The 13,322-nt window shown below is 64.4% G+C and overlaps 1 protein-coding gene across 8 annotated transcripts in view; it reads left to right on the top strand.

The window, feature by feature from the left end:
* Nucleotides 1-13,322, top strand: part of STIM1 (stromal interaction molecule 1) — a 63,226-nt gene that overhangs the window by 24,158 nt on the left and 25,746 nt on the right. For all 8 annotated transcript variants that reach the window (XR_010302473.1, XM_064144120.1, XM_064144124.1 and 5 more), the window contains exons 3-7: nucleotides 1,916-2,030; nucleotides 4,088-4,199; nucleotides 5,126-5,241; nucleotides 7,260-7,437; nucleotides 8,647-8,824. Coding sequence is in view for 7 of the 8 variants with exons in the window: in XM_064144120.1 (XP_064000190.1) it covers nucleotides 1,916-2,030; nucleotides 4,088-4,199; nucleotides 5,126-5,241; nucleotides 7,260-7,437; nucleotides 8,647-8,824 (699 nt within the window). In the remaining variant the exon portion in view is untranslated. The remainder of the gene's footprint in view (nucleotides 1-1,915; nucleotides 2,031-4,087; nucleotides 4,200-5,125; nucleotides 5,242-7,259; nucleotides 7,438-8,646; nucleotides 8,825-13,322) is intronic.

Below are 13,322 nucleotides of genomic sequence, written 5' to 3'. Positions count from 1 at the left end.
GCTCCAGGCATGGCCCCAGCCCTGCCCCCAGCCTGCCAGCTGTGTCCTCCCCAGTGCCAGCCCAGGGGGCACAAGCCCTGCCCTGCCCCTGCTCTGCCAGAGGCCTGTGCAGCAGTGGCTTTGCTGTCCCTCACCTTCTGTCCCCCCACAGGGGCCTCAGCTCCTGCTGCTCCTGTCCCGTGTCTGTGCTTGGGGTCCCTGCTGGGTCACCTCCTGCAGCTCCAGAGCCTCCCCCTTGGCCTGCCCCAGCAGCTCCTGCTCCAACCTCTGTGCCCAGCTCTCTCCTGGGCCCCTTCCAGCCCTGCCAGGCCCCCACAAGGTGTCCCTGGAGCCTGCTCCGGGCTGTGCCCCCCCAGCTGTGCCAGCCTGGCCTGCCAGCAGAGGGCTGCCAGCCCTGCCAGCATGGCTGTGGCCTGCTCTGGCCCTGCCCCAGCAGCTCCCTGCCTGTACTGAGCCCCCAGAGCTGCCCCAGCCCTGCAGCTGCCCTCTGCCCAGGGCTGCCCAGAGCCACAGGCTCCTCTCTGCTGACCTTCTGAGCTGCTCCTCAGAGGACCTCCCAGCCCCATCCATCACCCCCAGCATCCCTCCTGGAGCTGCCGTCCCAGCAGGCAGCTTTGTCCCCTGCCTGGTGTCCTTGGGAGGGGTCTGGGGGGGTTGTTGTGGTGGTGCTGAGCTGCTGGGAGCCTCAGGAGATCACTTTTCCATCCTCTGCTAAATAAAGCAGCAGCTGATCCCTGCAGCTCCCCGTGGGCACTTGGCAGCCCTGCCAGGTGACATTGGCACGTCCCCTGCTGCCTTCCCCACACCAGCAGCTCAGCAGCTTCACCCCTGCCTGCTGCCTGTGCTGCACCAGGCCCAGGTGGCTCCAGGCTGCTCCCCTGAGCTGCCCAAACCTTCACCCTGGAGCCCTGGAGGCTTCCTGGCTGGGAGAGCCCCACAGGAGGAGGTGCAGGGGCTGGGTGCTGGCCTTGGTGGCATCTCAGGGGGGTGGTGGAGAGCCTTGGAAGGTCAGAAGCATGGAGAGGTCTGGGTTGGGAAGGACCTTTCAAGGTCATCTACTCCAATCACTCTCCACTTGATGGTGACCTTGGTGGCATCTCAGTGGGGTTGTGGAGAGCCTTGGAAGGTCAGAAGCATGGAGAGGTCTGGGTTGGAAAGGACCCTTCAAGGTCATCCAACCACCCTTCACTGAGCAGGGACATCCCCAACCAGTGAAGTCAGCCCAACCCCTCCCATGCTCCTATGACCTTGGAGGTGCCTTCAGCCCAACTCCTCCCATGCTTCCATGACCTTGGAAGGTGCCTTTGACCCCTCCCATGTTTCCATGACCTTGGAGGTGCCTTCAACCCAACCCCTCCCATGCTTCCATGACCTTGGAGGTGCCTTCAACCCAACCCCTCCCATGCTTCCATGACCTTGGAAGGTGCCTTTGACCCCTCCCATGCTTCTATGACCTTGGAGGTGCCTTCAACCCAACCCCTCCCATGCTCCCATGACCTTGGAGGTGCCTTCAGCCCAACCCCTCCCATGCTTCCATGACCTTGGAAGGTGCCTTTGACCCCTCCCATGCTTCCATGACCTTGGAGGTGCCTTCAACCCAACCCCTCCCATGCTCCCATGACCTTGGAGGTGCCTTCAGCCCAACCCCTCCCATGCTTCCATGACCTTGGAAGGTGCCTTTGACCCCTCCCATGCTTCCATGACCTTGGAGGTGCCTTCAACCCAACCCCTCCCATGCTTCCATGACCTTGGAGGTGCCTTTGACCCCTCCCATGCTCCCATGACCTTGTTAGGTCCCATCTCAGCCTCCTGAGGCCTTGGCCATGGAAATGCTGACCTGAGGCCTGCTGCAGATGTCATCACCATGAAGATGCCCCAGAGGCTAATCCCATTTTCCCTCTTCTTCCTCCCCTAGTTCCTGAGGGAGGACCTCAACTACCATGACCCCACGGTCAAGCACAGCACCTTCCACGGGGAGGACAAACTCATCAGTGTGGAAGACCTCTGGAAGGCCTGGAAGACATCTGAAGGTAAAAGGAGACCCAAGCAAGCTTCTCCTTCCTGCTCCCCCAGGATGGTGCTGGTCTTGGTTGCTTCCCAGGCTGGAGTGTGGCACCTGGGCATGGGCAGCGAAGGGCAACCTCTGCCCTGCCCCCTCTGCTGCTGGGGGTCAGAGAGCAGCAACCACAGGAGGGCTGCAGAAGAGCTCCAGGCCCTGCCCCAGCACCACAGCTCTGCAACCTCCAGCCATGGGCACTCCAACCCTGCCCTGGGCAGCCTGGCACAGGCCTGGGATGTGCTTTGACTCCAGCACTTGGCACAGCTGGGGGAGGGTTGGACTTGGCCACAGAGGCCTTCTCCAACCAAAAGAGTTCCATGGGTTTGGGCTTGTGCCCCTGGGCTGGGCACTGGGGAGGGCACAGCTGGCAGGCTGGGGGCAGGGCTGGGCACAGCAGTGGCAGGAGGAGCTGGAGGGGCTGGGGCAGGGCACAGAGCAGGGCAGCAGAGCTGGGCAAGGGTGTGGAGGAGCAGGAGGAGGCTGTGCAGGAGCTGTGAGGAGCAGCTGAGGGAGCTGGGGCAGGGCTGAGGCTGCAGCAGAGGAGGCTGAGGGCAGCCCTTGTGGGGCTCTGCAGCTCCCTGGCACCCCTGGCTGTGGCCAAGCAGTGCCCTGCTGCTGCCTCTGCTGCTCCTCAGCACCAGCCTCAGCCTTCTGCTGCCTGGCAGCAGCCTGGAGCCAACTGGGGCCAAGCTCTGTGCTGAGGGCTGTGCCCAGAGGAGATGGGCTCAGGCTGTGCCAGGGCAGGTGGAGCTTGTGCCTGAGGAGCACTTTGTGCCCCTGGAGGCTTGCCCAGGCCTGTGCCAGGCTGCCCAGGGCAGTGGTGCAGTGGCCATGGCTGGAGGGGCTGGCGAGGGGCAGAGCTGTGGTGCTGAGGCCGTGGGTGGGTGGTGCTGGGGCAGGGCTGGGGCCATGCTTGGCCTCCATCATCACTTTCAAGCCCTCTGCCAACCCAACCCATGCCATGACCACAGGAGCCTGGAGGCTTTGAGCTGTTTCCTCATGCCAGGGCACTGTGCCAGGCTCCATCTGTGAGTCATGCTGTGGGTAGGAGTGGAGCTGCCACCTTCTCCTCCTCTCTTGCTCTTCATTACTCAGCTCCTGGCTCTCACTCTGCCCACTCTGGCATCTGCTGCTGGAGGAGGCCTGGAGGTGTTCCCCAGAGTGGTGCCACAGCTCAGGGTTGGCATTTCAGAGCTCCTCAGCAGCCTCCCAGCACTTGGAGCCAGCAGGAAATGAACCTCTGCTGCCCTTGGCTGCTGGGAAGGCTGAGGGGTGGTGATGATGATGGAGATGATGATGATGGAATGGTTTTGCTTGGGGATCTCCAGGGTGATGGAGGCCAAGCACGGCCTCAGCACTGCTCCAGCACCACCAGCCCATGGCCCTCAGCTCCACAGCTCCCAACCCCCTCCAGGGCTGGTGGCTCTGAGGTCCTGGAGCCCAGCCCCAGTCCATGGCCCTCAGCTCCACAGCTCCCAACCCCCTCCAGGGCTGGTGGCTCTGAGGTCCTGGAGCCCAGCCCCAGCCCATGGCTCCAGCACCACAGCTCCCAACCCCCTTCAGGGCTGGTGGCTCTGAGGTCCTGGAACCCAGCCCCAGCCCATGGCCCCAGCACCACAGCTCCCAACCCCCTCCAGGGCTGGTGGCTCTGAGGTCCTGGAGCCCAGCCCCAGCCCATGGCCCTCAGCTCCACAGCTCCCAACCCCCTTCAGGGCTGGTGGCTCTGAGGTCCTGGAGCCCAGCCCCAGCCCATGGCTCCAGCACCACAGCTCCCAACCCCCTCCAGGGCTGGTGGCTCTGAGGTCCTGGAGCCCAGCCCCAGCCCATGGCTCCAGCACCACAGCTCCGTGGCTGTTGCCTCCAAGCCCCTGTGTGAGTTTGGTGTCCCCAGCTGGAGAGGGCAGGGCTGCAGGCCTGGGGGTGTTCCTGCTCTGCAGGAGGTGGCAGGCTGAGGCTGCAGGCCTGGTCCTGGGGGCCCTGCTGGGTTGGGCTGCTCAGCTCAGCTCTCTGTTCTCTGCCTCTGCACAGTCTACAACTGGACGGTGGAGGAGGTGGTGCAGTGGCTCATAACCTACGTGGAGCTGCCCCAGTACGAGGAGACCTTCAGGAAGCTGCAGCTGAGTGGCCATGCCATGCCCAGGTCAGTCCTCCCTGCACTGCCCTCTCCTTGGCATCTGCCCAGGGTGGAGCCCTGGCAGCCCAAACTCTCCCTGAGCTTCAGAAGCCTCCTGAGGAGCTCCTGAGCTCTGCTCCAGAGAAGTGACTCCAGAAGCGTCAGAGCTGAGGGTGGAGGCAGCCTGGGGCATGGGTTGGCAGAGAGCTGGCAGGGGATGGAGGCCAAGCATGGCCCCAGCCCTGCCCAGCACCACCCATGGCCTCAGCACCACAGCTCTGCCCCTTGCCAGCCCCTCCAGCCATGGCCACTGCACCACTGCCCTGGGCAGCCTGGCACAGGCCTGGGCAAGCCTCCAGGGCCACAAAGTGCTCCTCAGGCACAAGCTCCACCTGCCCTGGCACAGCCTGAGCCCATCTCCTCTGGGCACAGCCCTCAGCACAGAGCTTGGCCCCAGCTGGCTCCAGGCTGCTGCCAGGCAGCAGAAGGCTGAGGCTGGTGCTGAGGAGCAGCAGAGGCAGCAGCAGGGCACTGCTTGGCCACAGCCAGGGGTGCCAGGGAGCTGCAGAGCCCCACAAGGGCTGCCCTCAGCCTCCTCTGCTGCAGCCTCAGCCCTGCCCCAGCTCCCTCAGCTGCTCCTCACAGCTCCTGCACAGCCTCCTCCTGCTCCTCCACACCCTTGCCCAGCTCTGCTGCCCTGCTCTGTGCCCTGCCCCAGCCCCTGCAGCTGCTCCTGCCACTGCTGTGCCCAGCCCTGCCCCCAGCCTGCCAGCTGTGCCCTCCCCAGTGCCCAGCCCAGGGGCACCATCCCTGCCCTGCTCCTGCTGCCCACTGGAGCCCTTTCTTCTGCCCTGGCAGCCCAAGCCTGCAGCTCTGAGGTGCTGCCCAGGGGCTGTCTCCTGCAGCTGGCTCTGACCTGCCCTGCCCTGGGGCTGTCTCCTGTGGCTGCCCAGGTTGGCTGTGAACAATGTGACCATGATGGGAACTGTGCTGAAGATGACAGACAGGAGCCACCGGCAGAAGCTGCAGCTGAAGGCCTTGGACACAGTCCTCTTTGGACCTCCTCTGTGTAAGTGCCAGCCTGTGCCAGCTCCTCTGGGCACCCTGAGGTCACCAAACCCTGCTCTGGGGTCAGCAACCCAGCCTGGGCTCAGCAGCCCTGCAGCTCCCTGGGGTGAGGCCTGAGCAGGTGATGTTGGCAGTTGCCCTGTGGAGCCTGCTCTGGAGGGCTTCCAACTCCCCTCCTGGGCTGGAGGGAGCCCTCGGGGGGAGCTCTGCTGCTGGCTCAGGCTGCAGCTGAAGCACCCCTGGGTGAGGAGGAGGAGCCCTGGAGGAAGGCTGAGCAGGAGCTGAGCTGCTTTGATGTTGATTAGAGAGCTCTGAGCTCTCTGATCTCCCTCTCAGCTCTGCCCCTTCCTTCTGCTGCCTGGGGCAGGGCTGTCAGAGCTCCTTCGGCCTCTGCCCACCCTGCTGGGGAGCTTCAGGTGCTGCTGGGAGCTCAGCAGAGGCCTCCCTGGGCAGGGTCTGCTTCTCCTGCTGCCTGAGGTGGGTGTTTGAGGTACACACATCGTGGGATGGGTTGGGCTGGAGGAGACCTTCAAGGGGATGGAGGCCAAGCACGGCCCCAGCCCTGCCCCAGCACCACCCACCCATGCCCTCAGCACCACAGCTCTGCCCCTTGCCAGCCCCTCCAGCCATGGCCACTGCACCACTGCCCTGGGCAGCCTGGCACAGGCCTGGGCAAGCCTCCAGGGGCACAAAGTGCTCCTCAGCCTTGCTCAGCCCAATCCAGCTGCCCTTCAGCATCCCAGAATCCCAGGGTGGTGTGGGTGGGAAGGGACTTCTGGAGCTCTGCCAGGCCAGGGGCACTCACAGCAGCTTGCCCAGGGGCACCATGCCCAGGGGAGGGTTGGAAGCTCTGCACAGAAGGAGGCTTCACAACCTCTCTGGGCAGCCTGGGGCAGGGTTTGGGCACCCTCAAGCCAAGGAGTTTCTCCTCAGCTTCAGCTGGAGGCCTCCCCTGGGCTCTCTCCAGCACTTCCCAGGCCCCTGCAGCTGCTCAGCCCAGCCCCGGCCCCAGCACTGCAGCTGTGCCCTGGCCAGGGCAGAGCAGAGGGCAGCAGAGCCTCCCTTGACCTTCCTGCCCCCCCAGGAGGAGTTCCCCCAGCCCTGTGTGGCACCGTGGGGAGGTTCTGCTCCTCTGCCTTTAGTTGTGGCTGTGAAGGACCTGGGGGGAGACTCCTTGGTGGGAGGAGGAGAGGCAGTGGGTGGAGAGGTCCTCCTGGCTTACACTGCTGTGCCCACACTCTGCTCCGTGCCCCCCAGGGCCCCTTGCTGGCTCCTGGGCACCTCCTTGTGCCCCCCAGCAGGTGCCCCCTCGGTGTGCTGCTGCAGGAGGTTGTGCCCCTGCAGGCAGCAGAACCTTCCCCTCGTCCTTGGCTGGCTCCAAGGTTGGGCCTTGGCCATGGTTGTCCCTTTGGGAATGCAGGCCCAGGGCTCCCCCTGCTGCTGCCTCCACCTCTGCCTTAGGTCGTGTGCTGGGGGAAGCCTCCCGCTGGGAACCCTCCTCTTCCTCCTCCTCTCCTCCTCTCCTCCTTCTCCTCCTATTCTTCCTCTTCTCCTTCTCCTCTCCTCCTCTTTCTCCTTTCCTCCTCCTCCTCTTCTCTTCCTTCTCTCTTTCCTCCTTCTCCTCTCCCTTCTCCTCCTCCTTCTCCTCCTCCTTCTCCTCCTCCTCCTTCTCCTCCTCCTCCTTCTCCTCCTCCTCCTTCTCCTCCTCCTCCTTCTCCTCCTCCTCCTTCTCCTCCTCCTCCTTCTCCTCCTCCTCATCCTCCTGTTCCCTTCTCCTCCTTCTCCTCCTTCTCCTCCTCCTCCTGTTCCCCTCTCCTCCTTCTCCTCATCCTCCTGTTCCCCTCTCCTCCTTCTCCTCATCCTCCTGTTCCCCTCTCCTCCTTCTCCTCATCCTCCTCTCCTCCTTCTCCTCCTCCTCCTCTCCTCCTTCTCCTCCTCCTCCTCCTCCTCTCCTCCTTCTCCTCCTCCTCCTCTCCTCCTTCTCCTCCTCCTCTCCCCCTCACCCTCTGCTCCTTGCAGTGACTCGGCACAACCACCTGAAGGACTTCATGCTGGTGGTCTCCATCGTGATCGGGGTCGGGGGCTGCTGGTTTGCCTACATCCAGAACCGCTACTCCAAGGAGCACATGAAGAAGATGATGAAGGACCTGGAAGGGCTCCACAGGGCTGAGCAGTCCCTGCACGACCTGCAGGAGAGGTAGCTTGGAGCTGGCAGCCCCTCAGGCCTCTGAGCTGGGCTGCAGGGAAAGGCCTTGGAGGGGATGGAGCCCAAGTGTGGCCCCAGCCCTGCCCCAGCACCACCAACCATGGCCCCAGCCCTGCCCCAACACCACCAACCATGGCCCCAGCCCTGCCCCAGCACCACCAACCATGGCCCCAGCCCTGCCCCAGCACCACCAACCATGGCCCCAGCCCTGCCCCAGCACCACCAACCATGGCCCCTCCTGCTGCTGCTTCCAGGGCTTCTAGAGCCCTCCAGCCTCTCCTGCTCTTTCCAAGCTCTTCTGCTCCTTCCATCACTCCTAGACCTTCCCAGCCCCTCCTGCTCCTTCCAGCATCTCCTCTTCCCATCACTTTTAGACCTTCCCAGCCCCTCCTGCTCTTTCCAAGCTCTTCTGCTCCTTCCATCACTCCTAGACCTTCCCAGCCCCTCCTGCTCCTTCCAGCATCTCCTCTTCCCATCACTCCTAGACCTTCCCAGCCCCTCCTGCTCCTTCCAGCATCTCCTCTTCCCATCACTTTTAGACCTTCCCAGCCCCTCCTGCTCTTTCCAGCATCTCCTCCTCCCATCACTCCTAGACCTTCCCAGCCCCTATTGCTCTTTCCAGCATCTCCTCTTCCCATCACTCCTAAACCTTCCCAGCCCCTCCTGCTCCTTCCATCACTCCTAGACCTTCCCAGCCCCTCCTGCTCCTTCCATCACTCCTAGACCTTCCCAGCCCCTCCTGCTCCTTCCATCACTCCTAGACCTTCCCAGCCCCTCCTGTTCCTTCCAGCATCTCCTCTTTCCATCACTCCTAAACCTTCCCAGCCCCTCCTGCTCCTTCCAGCATCTCCTCCTCCCATCACTCCTAGACCTTTCCAGCCCCTCCTGCTCTTCCCATCACTCCTAGACCTTCCCAGCCCCTGCTGCCGCTCCCACCCCCGCACGCCCGCAGGCAGGCGGCCGCGGCAGGGCAGGGGTTAGGCGGCTGAGCGCTGCTGCCCCCCGCACGCCCGCAGGCAGGCAGCCGCGGCAGGGCTGGGGTTAGGCGGCTGAGCGCTGCTGCCCCCCGCACGCCCGCAGGCAGGCAGCCGCGGCAGGGCAGGGGTTAGGCGGCTGAGCGCTGCTGCCCCCCGCACGCCCGCAGGCAGGCAGCCGCGGCAGGGCTGGGGTTAGGCGGCTGAGCGCTGCTGCCCCCCGCAGGCTGCAGAAGGCGCAGGAGGAGCACCGCTCGGTGGAGGTGGAGAAGGTGCACCTGGAGAAGAAGCTGCAGGACGAGATCAGCATCGCCAAGCAGGAGGCTCACAGGCTGCGGGAGCTGCGGGAGGGCACCGAGAACGAGCTCAGCAGGCAGAAGTATGCGGAGCAGGAGCTGGAGCAGGTACCACCAGGGCAGGCTGCAGAGCTGCTCACCCACCCAGCCTGGGCCCCGCTCCCCAGGGTGCCTCAGCCTGCTGTGGAGTGGGCTGGGGGGGCTGGGGGTGTCCTCAAAGCTCCTTCAGCCTTTGCCTCTCTGCCTTTGCTTCGTGGAGGAAGAGGGCCCAAAGGGTTCCTGCTGTGGTCTGCAGGGCTGGGCTGGGTTGAGGGACCTGCTGAGGTCATGGGGGGGTGCAGTGGGCTGGAGGTACCTTGTAAAGGTCAGGGAATGATGAAGTGGGTTGGGTTGAAGGCACCTTCAGAGGTGATGGAGTCGTGGAATGGGTTGAGTTGAAGGCACCTTAAAGGTCATGCAACAGGTTGGGTTGGAGGCACCTTAAAGGTCATGGAATGATGGAATGGGTTGGGTTGGAAGCACCTTCCAAGGTCAGGGAATGGGTTGGGTTGAAGGCACCTTCAGAGGTGATGGAGTCATGGAATGGGTTGAGTTGGAGGCACCTTAAAGGTCATGCAACAGGTTGAGTTGGAGGCACCTTAAAGGTCATGCAACAGGTTGAGTTGGAGGCACCTTAAAGGTCATGCAACAGGTTGAGTTGGAGGCACCTTAAAGGTCATGGAATGATGGAATGGGTTGGTTGGAGGGACCTTAAGGTCCTGGAGTCATGGAATGAGTTGGGTTGGAGGCACCTTCCAAGGTCATGGAGCTATGGAATGGATTGGAGGGACCTTAATGGTCATGGAATGATGGAATGGTTTGGGTTGGAGCCACCTTCCAAGGGCATGGAAGGGGTTGGATTGGAGGCACCTTCGAAGGTCAAGGACTCATGGAATGGGTCAAGCTGAAGGCACCTTAAGGGCCATGGAATGGCTTGAGTTGGAGAGGCCTTCTGAGGTGATGGAGTCATGGAGTGGTTTGGGTTGGAGACACCTTCAGAGGTCAAGGAGTTGTGGCATGGGTTGTGCAGGAGGCACTTTAAAGGTCATGGAGTCGTGGAATGGAGGCAGCTTAAAGCTCATCCAGTCCAAACCCACTGCAGTGAGGCCCAGAGAGAGTCCCTGAGGTGGGAGAAGAGCTTCAGAGAGCTCTTTGTGTGCTGGGTGCTGGTGGCCATGGAGCTGCTGGCACAGAGCACAGCTGGGCCTGGAGGGGCTCAGCCTGGGGCCAGCAGGGACTGCTTGGCTGGGAGGGGAGGGGATGGAGGCCAAGCCCTGCCCCAGCACCACCCACGGCCCCAGCACCACAGCTCTGCCCCTTGCCAGCCCCTCCAGCCATGGCCACTGCACCACTGCCCTGGGCAGCCTGGCACAGGCCTGGGCAAGCCTCCAGGGGCACAAAGTGCTCCTCAGGCACAAGCTCCACCTGCCCTGCCCCAGCCCCTGCAGCTGCTCTTGCCACTGCTGTGTCCAGCCCTGCCCCCAGCCTGCCAGCTGTGCCCTCCCCAGTGCCCAGCCCAGGGGCACAAGCCCTGCCCTGCCCTGCTGCTGCTGCCCACACCACTGCTGCTCCCTGCCAGGCTGCTGCTGCCCTCCTTGCCCACCTGGGCACCTCCTGGCTGCCCTCCAGCCAGGTAGACACCAGCAGCCCACACACCCCCATGGCCCTGGCACCAGCTTTGGTGCCATCCTACAGCAGCATTCTCTTAGCTGCTCCTCCAGCCCCTCCATGAGGTGGAGGATGCTGTGGAGGAGGCTGGGAGGAAGTTGGTTGGGGAGGCTTGGACAAGGTCTGGGGGGGATTTGGAGGCTGTGTAGGAGGTTGGTGGAGAAGGTTGATGGAGGAGGCTTTGGAGTAGGCTGTGGAGGAGGATGATGGTGGAGGCTTTGGAGTAGGCTATGGAGGAGGAGGAGGATGGTGGTGGAGGCTTTGGAGGAGGCTGTGGAGGAGGCTATGGAGGAGGATGATGGAGCAGGCTGTGGAGGAGGAGGAGGCTGTGGAGGAGGAGGATGGTGGAGGCTTTGGAGTAGGCTATGGAGGAGGATGATGGAGGAGGCTTTGGAGGAGGAGGATGGTGGAGGCTTTGGAGTAGGCTATGGAGGAGGATGATGGAGGAGGCTATGGAGGAGGATGATGGAGGAGGCTTTGGAGGGAGCTATGGAGGAGGAGGAGGATGGTGGAGGCTTTGGAGGAGGATGATGGAGGAGGCTTTGCAGGAGGCTTTGGAGGAGGCTTTGGAGGAGGCTTTGGAGGAGGTTCTGGAGCAGGCAGGCTCCATCCATCCCTTTCCCCGCCCCCGCCACCAGTTGAGGCCCTGCAGAGCCAGAGGTGACTTTAACCACTCTTGTTCCTCAGAGGTGCTCAGGAGGCCTGCAGTGCCCAGGTGAGTGTTGGCTGTGCCCTCCTGCCCCAGCCTGTGTGGTTGTAACACCAGCACCAGCCCAGGCAGATGTTGCCCACGGCCCCCATTAACCAGGCACTGCCACTGACCCCACTGGGACCTGCCTCACTCCTGGGGGCACCGTGGGGAGCCCAAACCAAGACCTACACCAGCTGGAGGGGCAGTGGAGGAGTTGGCAGCTGCTGGAGGACTCATCCAGAGTGGCTGCTCCTGACCTGGCCTGGGCAAACTTCTCCAGCCCATGGGCACAGGCTCAGAGCCAGGGGGCAGCCAGGGGCTGGTGGAGTGCTTGGGTTGGCACAGAGCTCCCAGGGCATGGAGGCCAAGCACGGCCCCAGCCCTGCCCAGCACCACCCACCCATGGCCTCAGCACCACAGCTCTGCCCCTTGCCAGCCCCTCCAGCCATGGCCACTGCACCACTGCCCTGGGCAGCCTGGCACAGGCCTGGGCAAGCCTCCAGGGGCACAAAGTGCTCCTCAGGCACAAGCTCCACCTGCCCTGGCACAGCCTGAGCCCATCTCCTCTGGGCCCAACCACTCCACAGCCTCCTCCTGCTCCTCCACACCCTTGCCCAGCTCTGCTGCCCTGCTCTGTGCCCTGCCCCAGCCCCTGCAGCTGCTCCTGCCACTGCTGTGCCCAGCCCTGCCCCCAGCCTGCCAGCTGTGGCCTCCTCAGTGCCCAGCCCAGTGGCACCATCCCTGCCCTGCTCCTGCTGCCCACACCACTGCTGCTCCATGCCAGGCTGCTGCTGCCCTCCTTGCCCTCCTGGGCACCCCCTGGCTGCTCTCCAGCTGCTGCCACCAACCCCCCAGGGCCTGTTTGAGCAGGCAGCTGAGCAGCCTTGGCAGGAGCACACTGCAGGTGCTGCTGTCCCTGGGGCAGCAGGGTGGGCCCTGGCTTGGGCTGCTGCCTCATCTCCACCCCTGGTCCTTGGTCCTTCTTCCCCCCTTCCCCTGCCCTCCAGTCCGTGGTTGTCCTCCCAGTGCTCCCCAGCCCCACCCCAGTGCTGCACCTCCTGCTTGCTTCTCCTCTGCACTCCTTCAGCCCCACCTGCCTCTGGATGGTGCCAAAGTCCTGCTCCTAACTTGGAGCCACCTTCCAAGGTCATGGAGCCATGGGATGGGTTGGGCTGGAGCCACCTTCCAAGGTGATGGAGCTATGGGGTGGGTTGGGCTGGTGCCACCTTCCTAGGTGATGGAGCCATGGAATGGGTTGGGCTGGAGCCACCTTCCAAGGTGATGGAGCCACGGAATGGGTTGGGATGGAGCCACCTTCCAAGGTGATGGAGCCATGGGATGGGCTGGGTTGAAGGCACCTTCCAAGGTGATGGAGCCATGGGATGGGCTGGGTTGAAGGCACCTTCCAGGCCATCACTGTCCAAGCCCTTGGCACAGGCAGGGAGCCCTCCCAGCAGCCCTGCTTGGTCCCAGCTCCAGCGAGAGAGACCTTTCTGCTCTGGCACCAAGGGGCTGGAGCTGCCTCGGCAGCAGGGGGCTGGAGCTGCCCTGGGCACCAAGGGGCTGGAGCTGCCTCGGCAGCAGGGGGCTGGAGCTGCCCTGGGCACCAAGGGGCTGGAGCTGCCTCGGCAGCAGGGGGCTGGAGCTGCCCTGGGCACCAAGGGGCTGGAGCTGCCTCGACAGCAGGGAGCTGGAGCTGCCCTGGGCACCAAGGGGCTGGAGCTGCCTCGGCAGCAGGGGCCCAGAGCCGTCCCCCGCAGCCCGGCGCTGTCCCGCACCCCCCGCAGCCCGGAGCTGTCCCGCACCCCCCGCAGCCCGGCGCTGTCCCGCACCCCCCGCAGCCCGGCGCTGTCCCGCACCCCCCGCAGCCCGGCGCTGTCCCGCACCCCCCGCAGCCCGGAGCTGTCCCGCAGCCCCGCAGCCCGGCGCTGTCCCGCACCCCCCGCAGCCCGGCGCTGTCCCGCACCCCCCGCAGCCCGGCGCTGTCCCGCACCCCCCGCAGCCCGGAGCTGTCCCGCAGCCCCGCAGCCCGGCGCTGTCCCGCACCCCCGCAGCCCGGCGCTGTCCCGCACCCCCCGCAGCCCGGCGCTGTCCCGCACCCCCCGCAGCCCGGAGCTGTCCCGCAGCCCCGCAGCCCGGCGCTGTCCCGCACCCCCGCAGCCCGGCGCTGTCCCGCACCCCCGCAGCCCGGCGCTGTCCCGCACCCCC

Source organism: Pogoniulus pusillus, chromosome 6 (assembly GCF_015220805.1).
Source record: "Pogoniulus pusillus isolate bPogPus1 chromosome 6, bPogPus1.pri, whole genome shotgun sequence".
Taxonomy (NCBI): domain Eukaryota; kingdom Metazoa; phylum Chordata; class Aves; order Piciformes; family Lybiidae; genus Pogoniulus; species Pogoniulus pusillus.
Note: the sequence above shows the minus strand (reverse complement) of the source record. Positions and strands in the feature narration are given on the sequence as shown.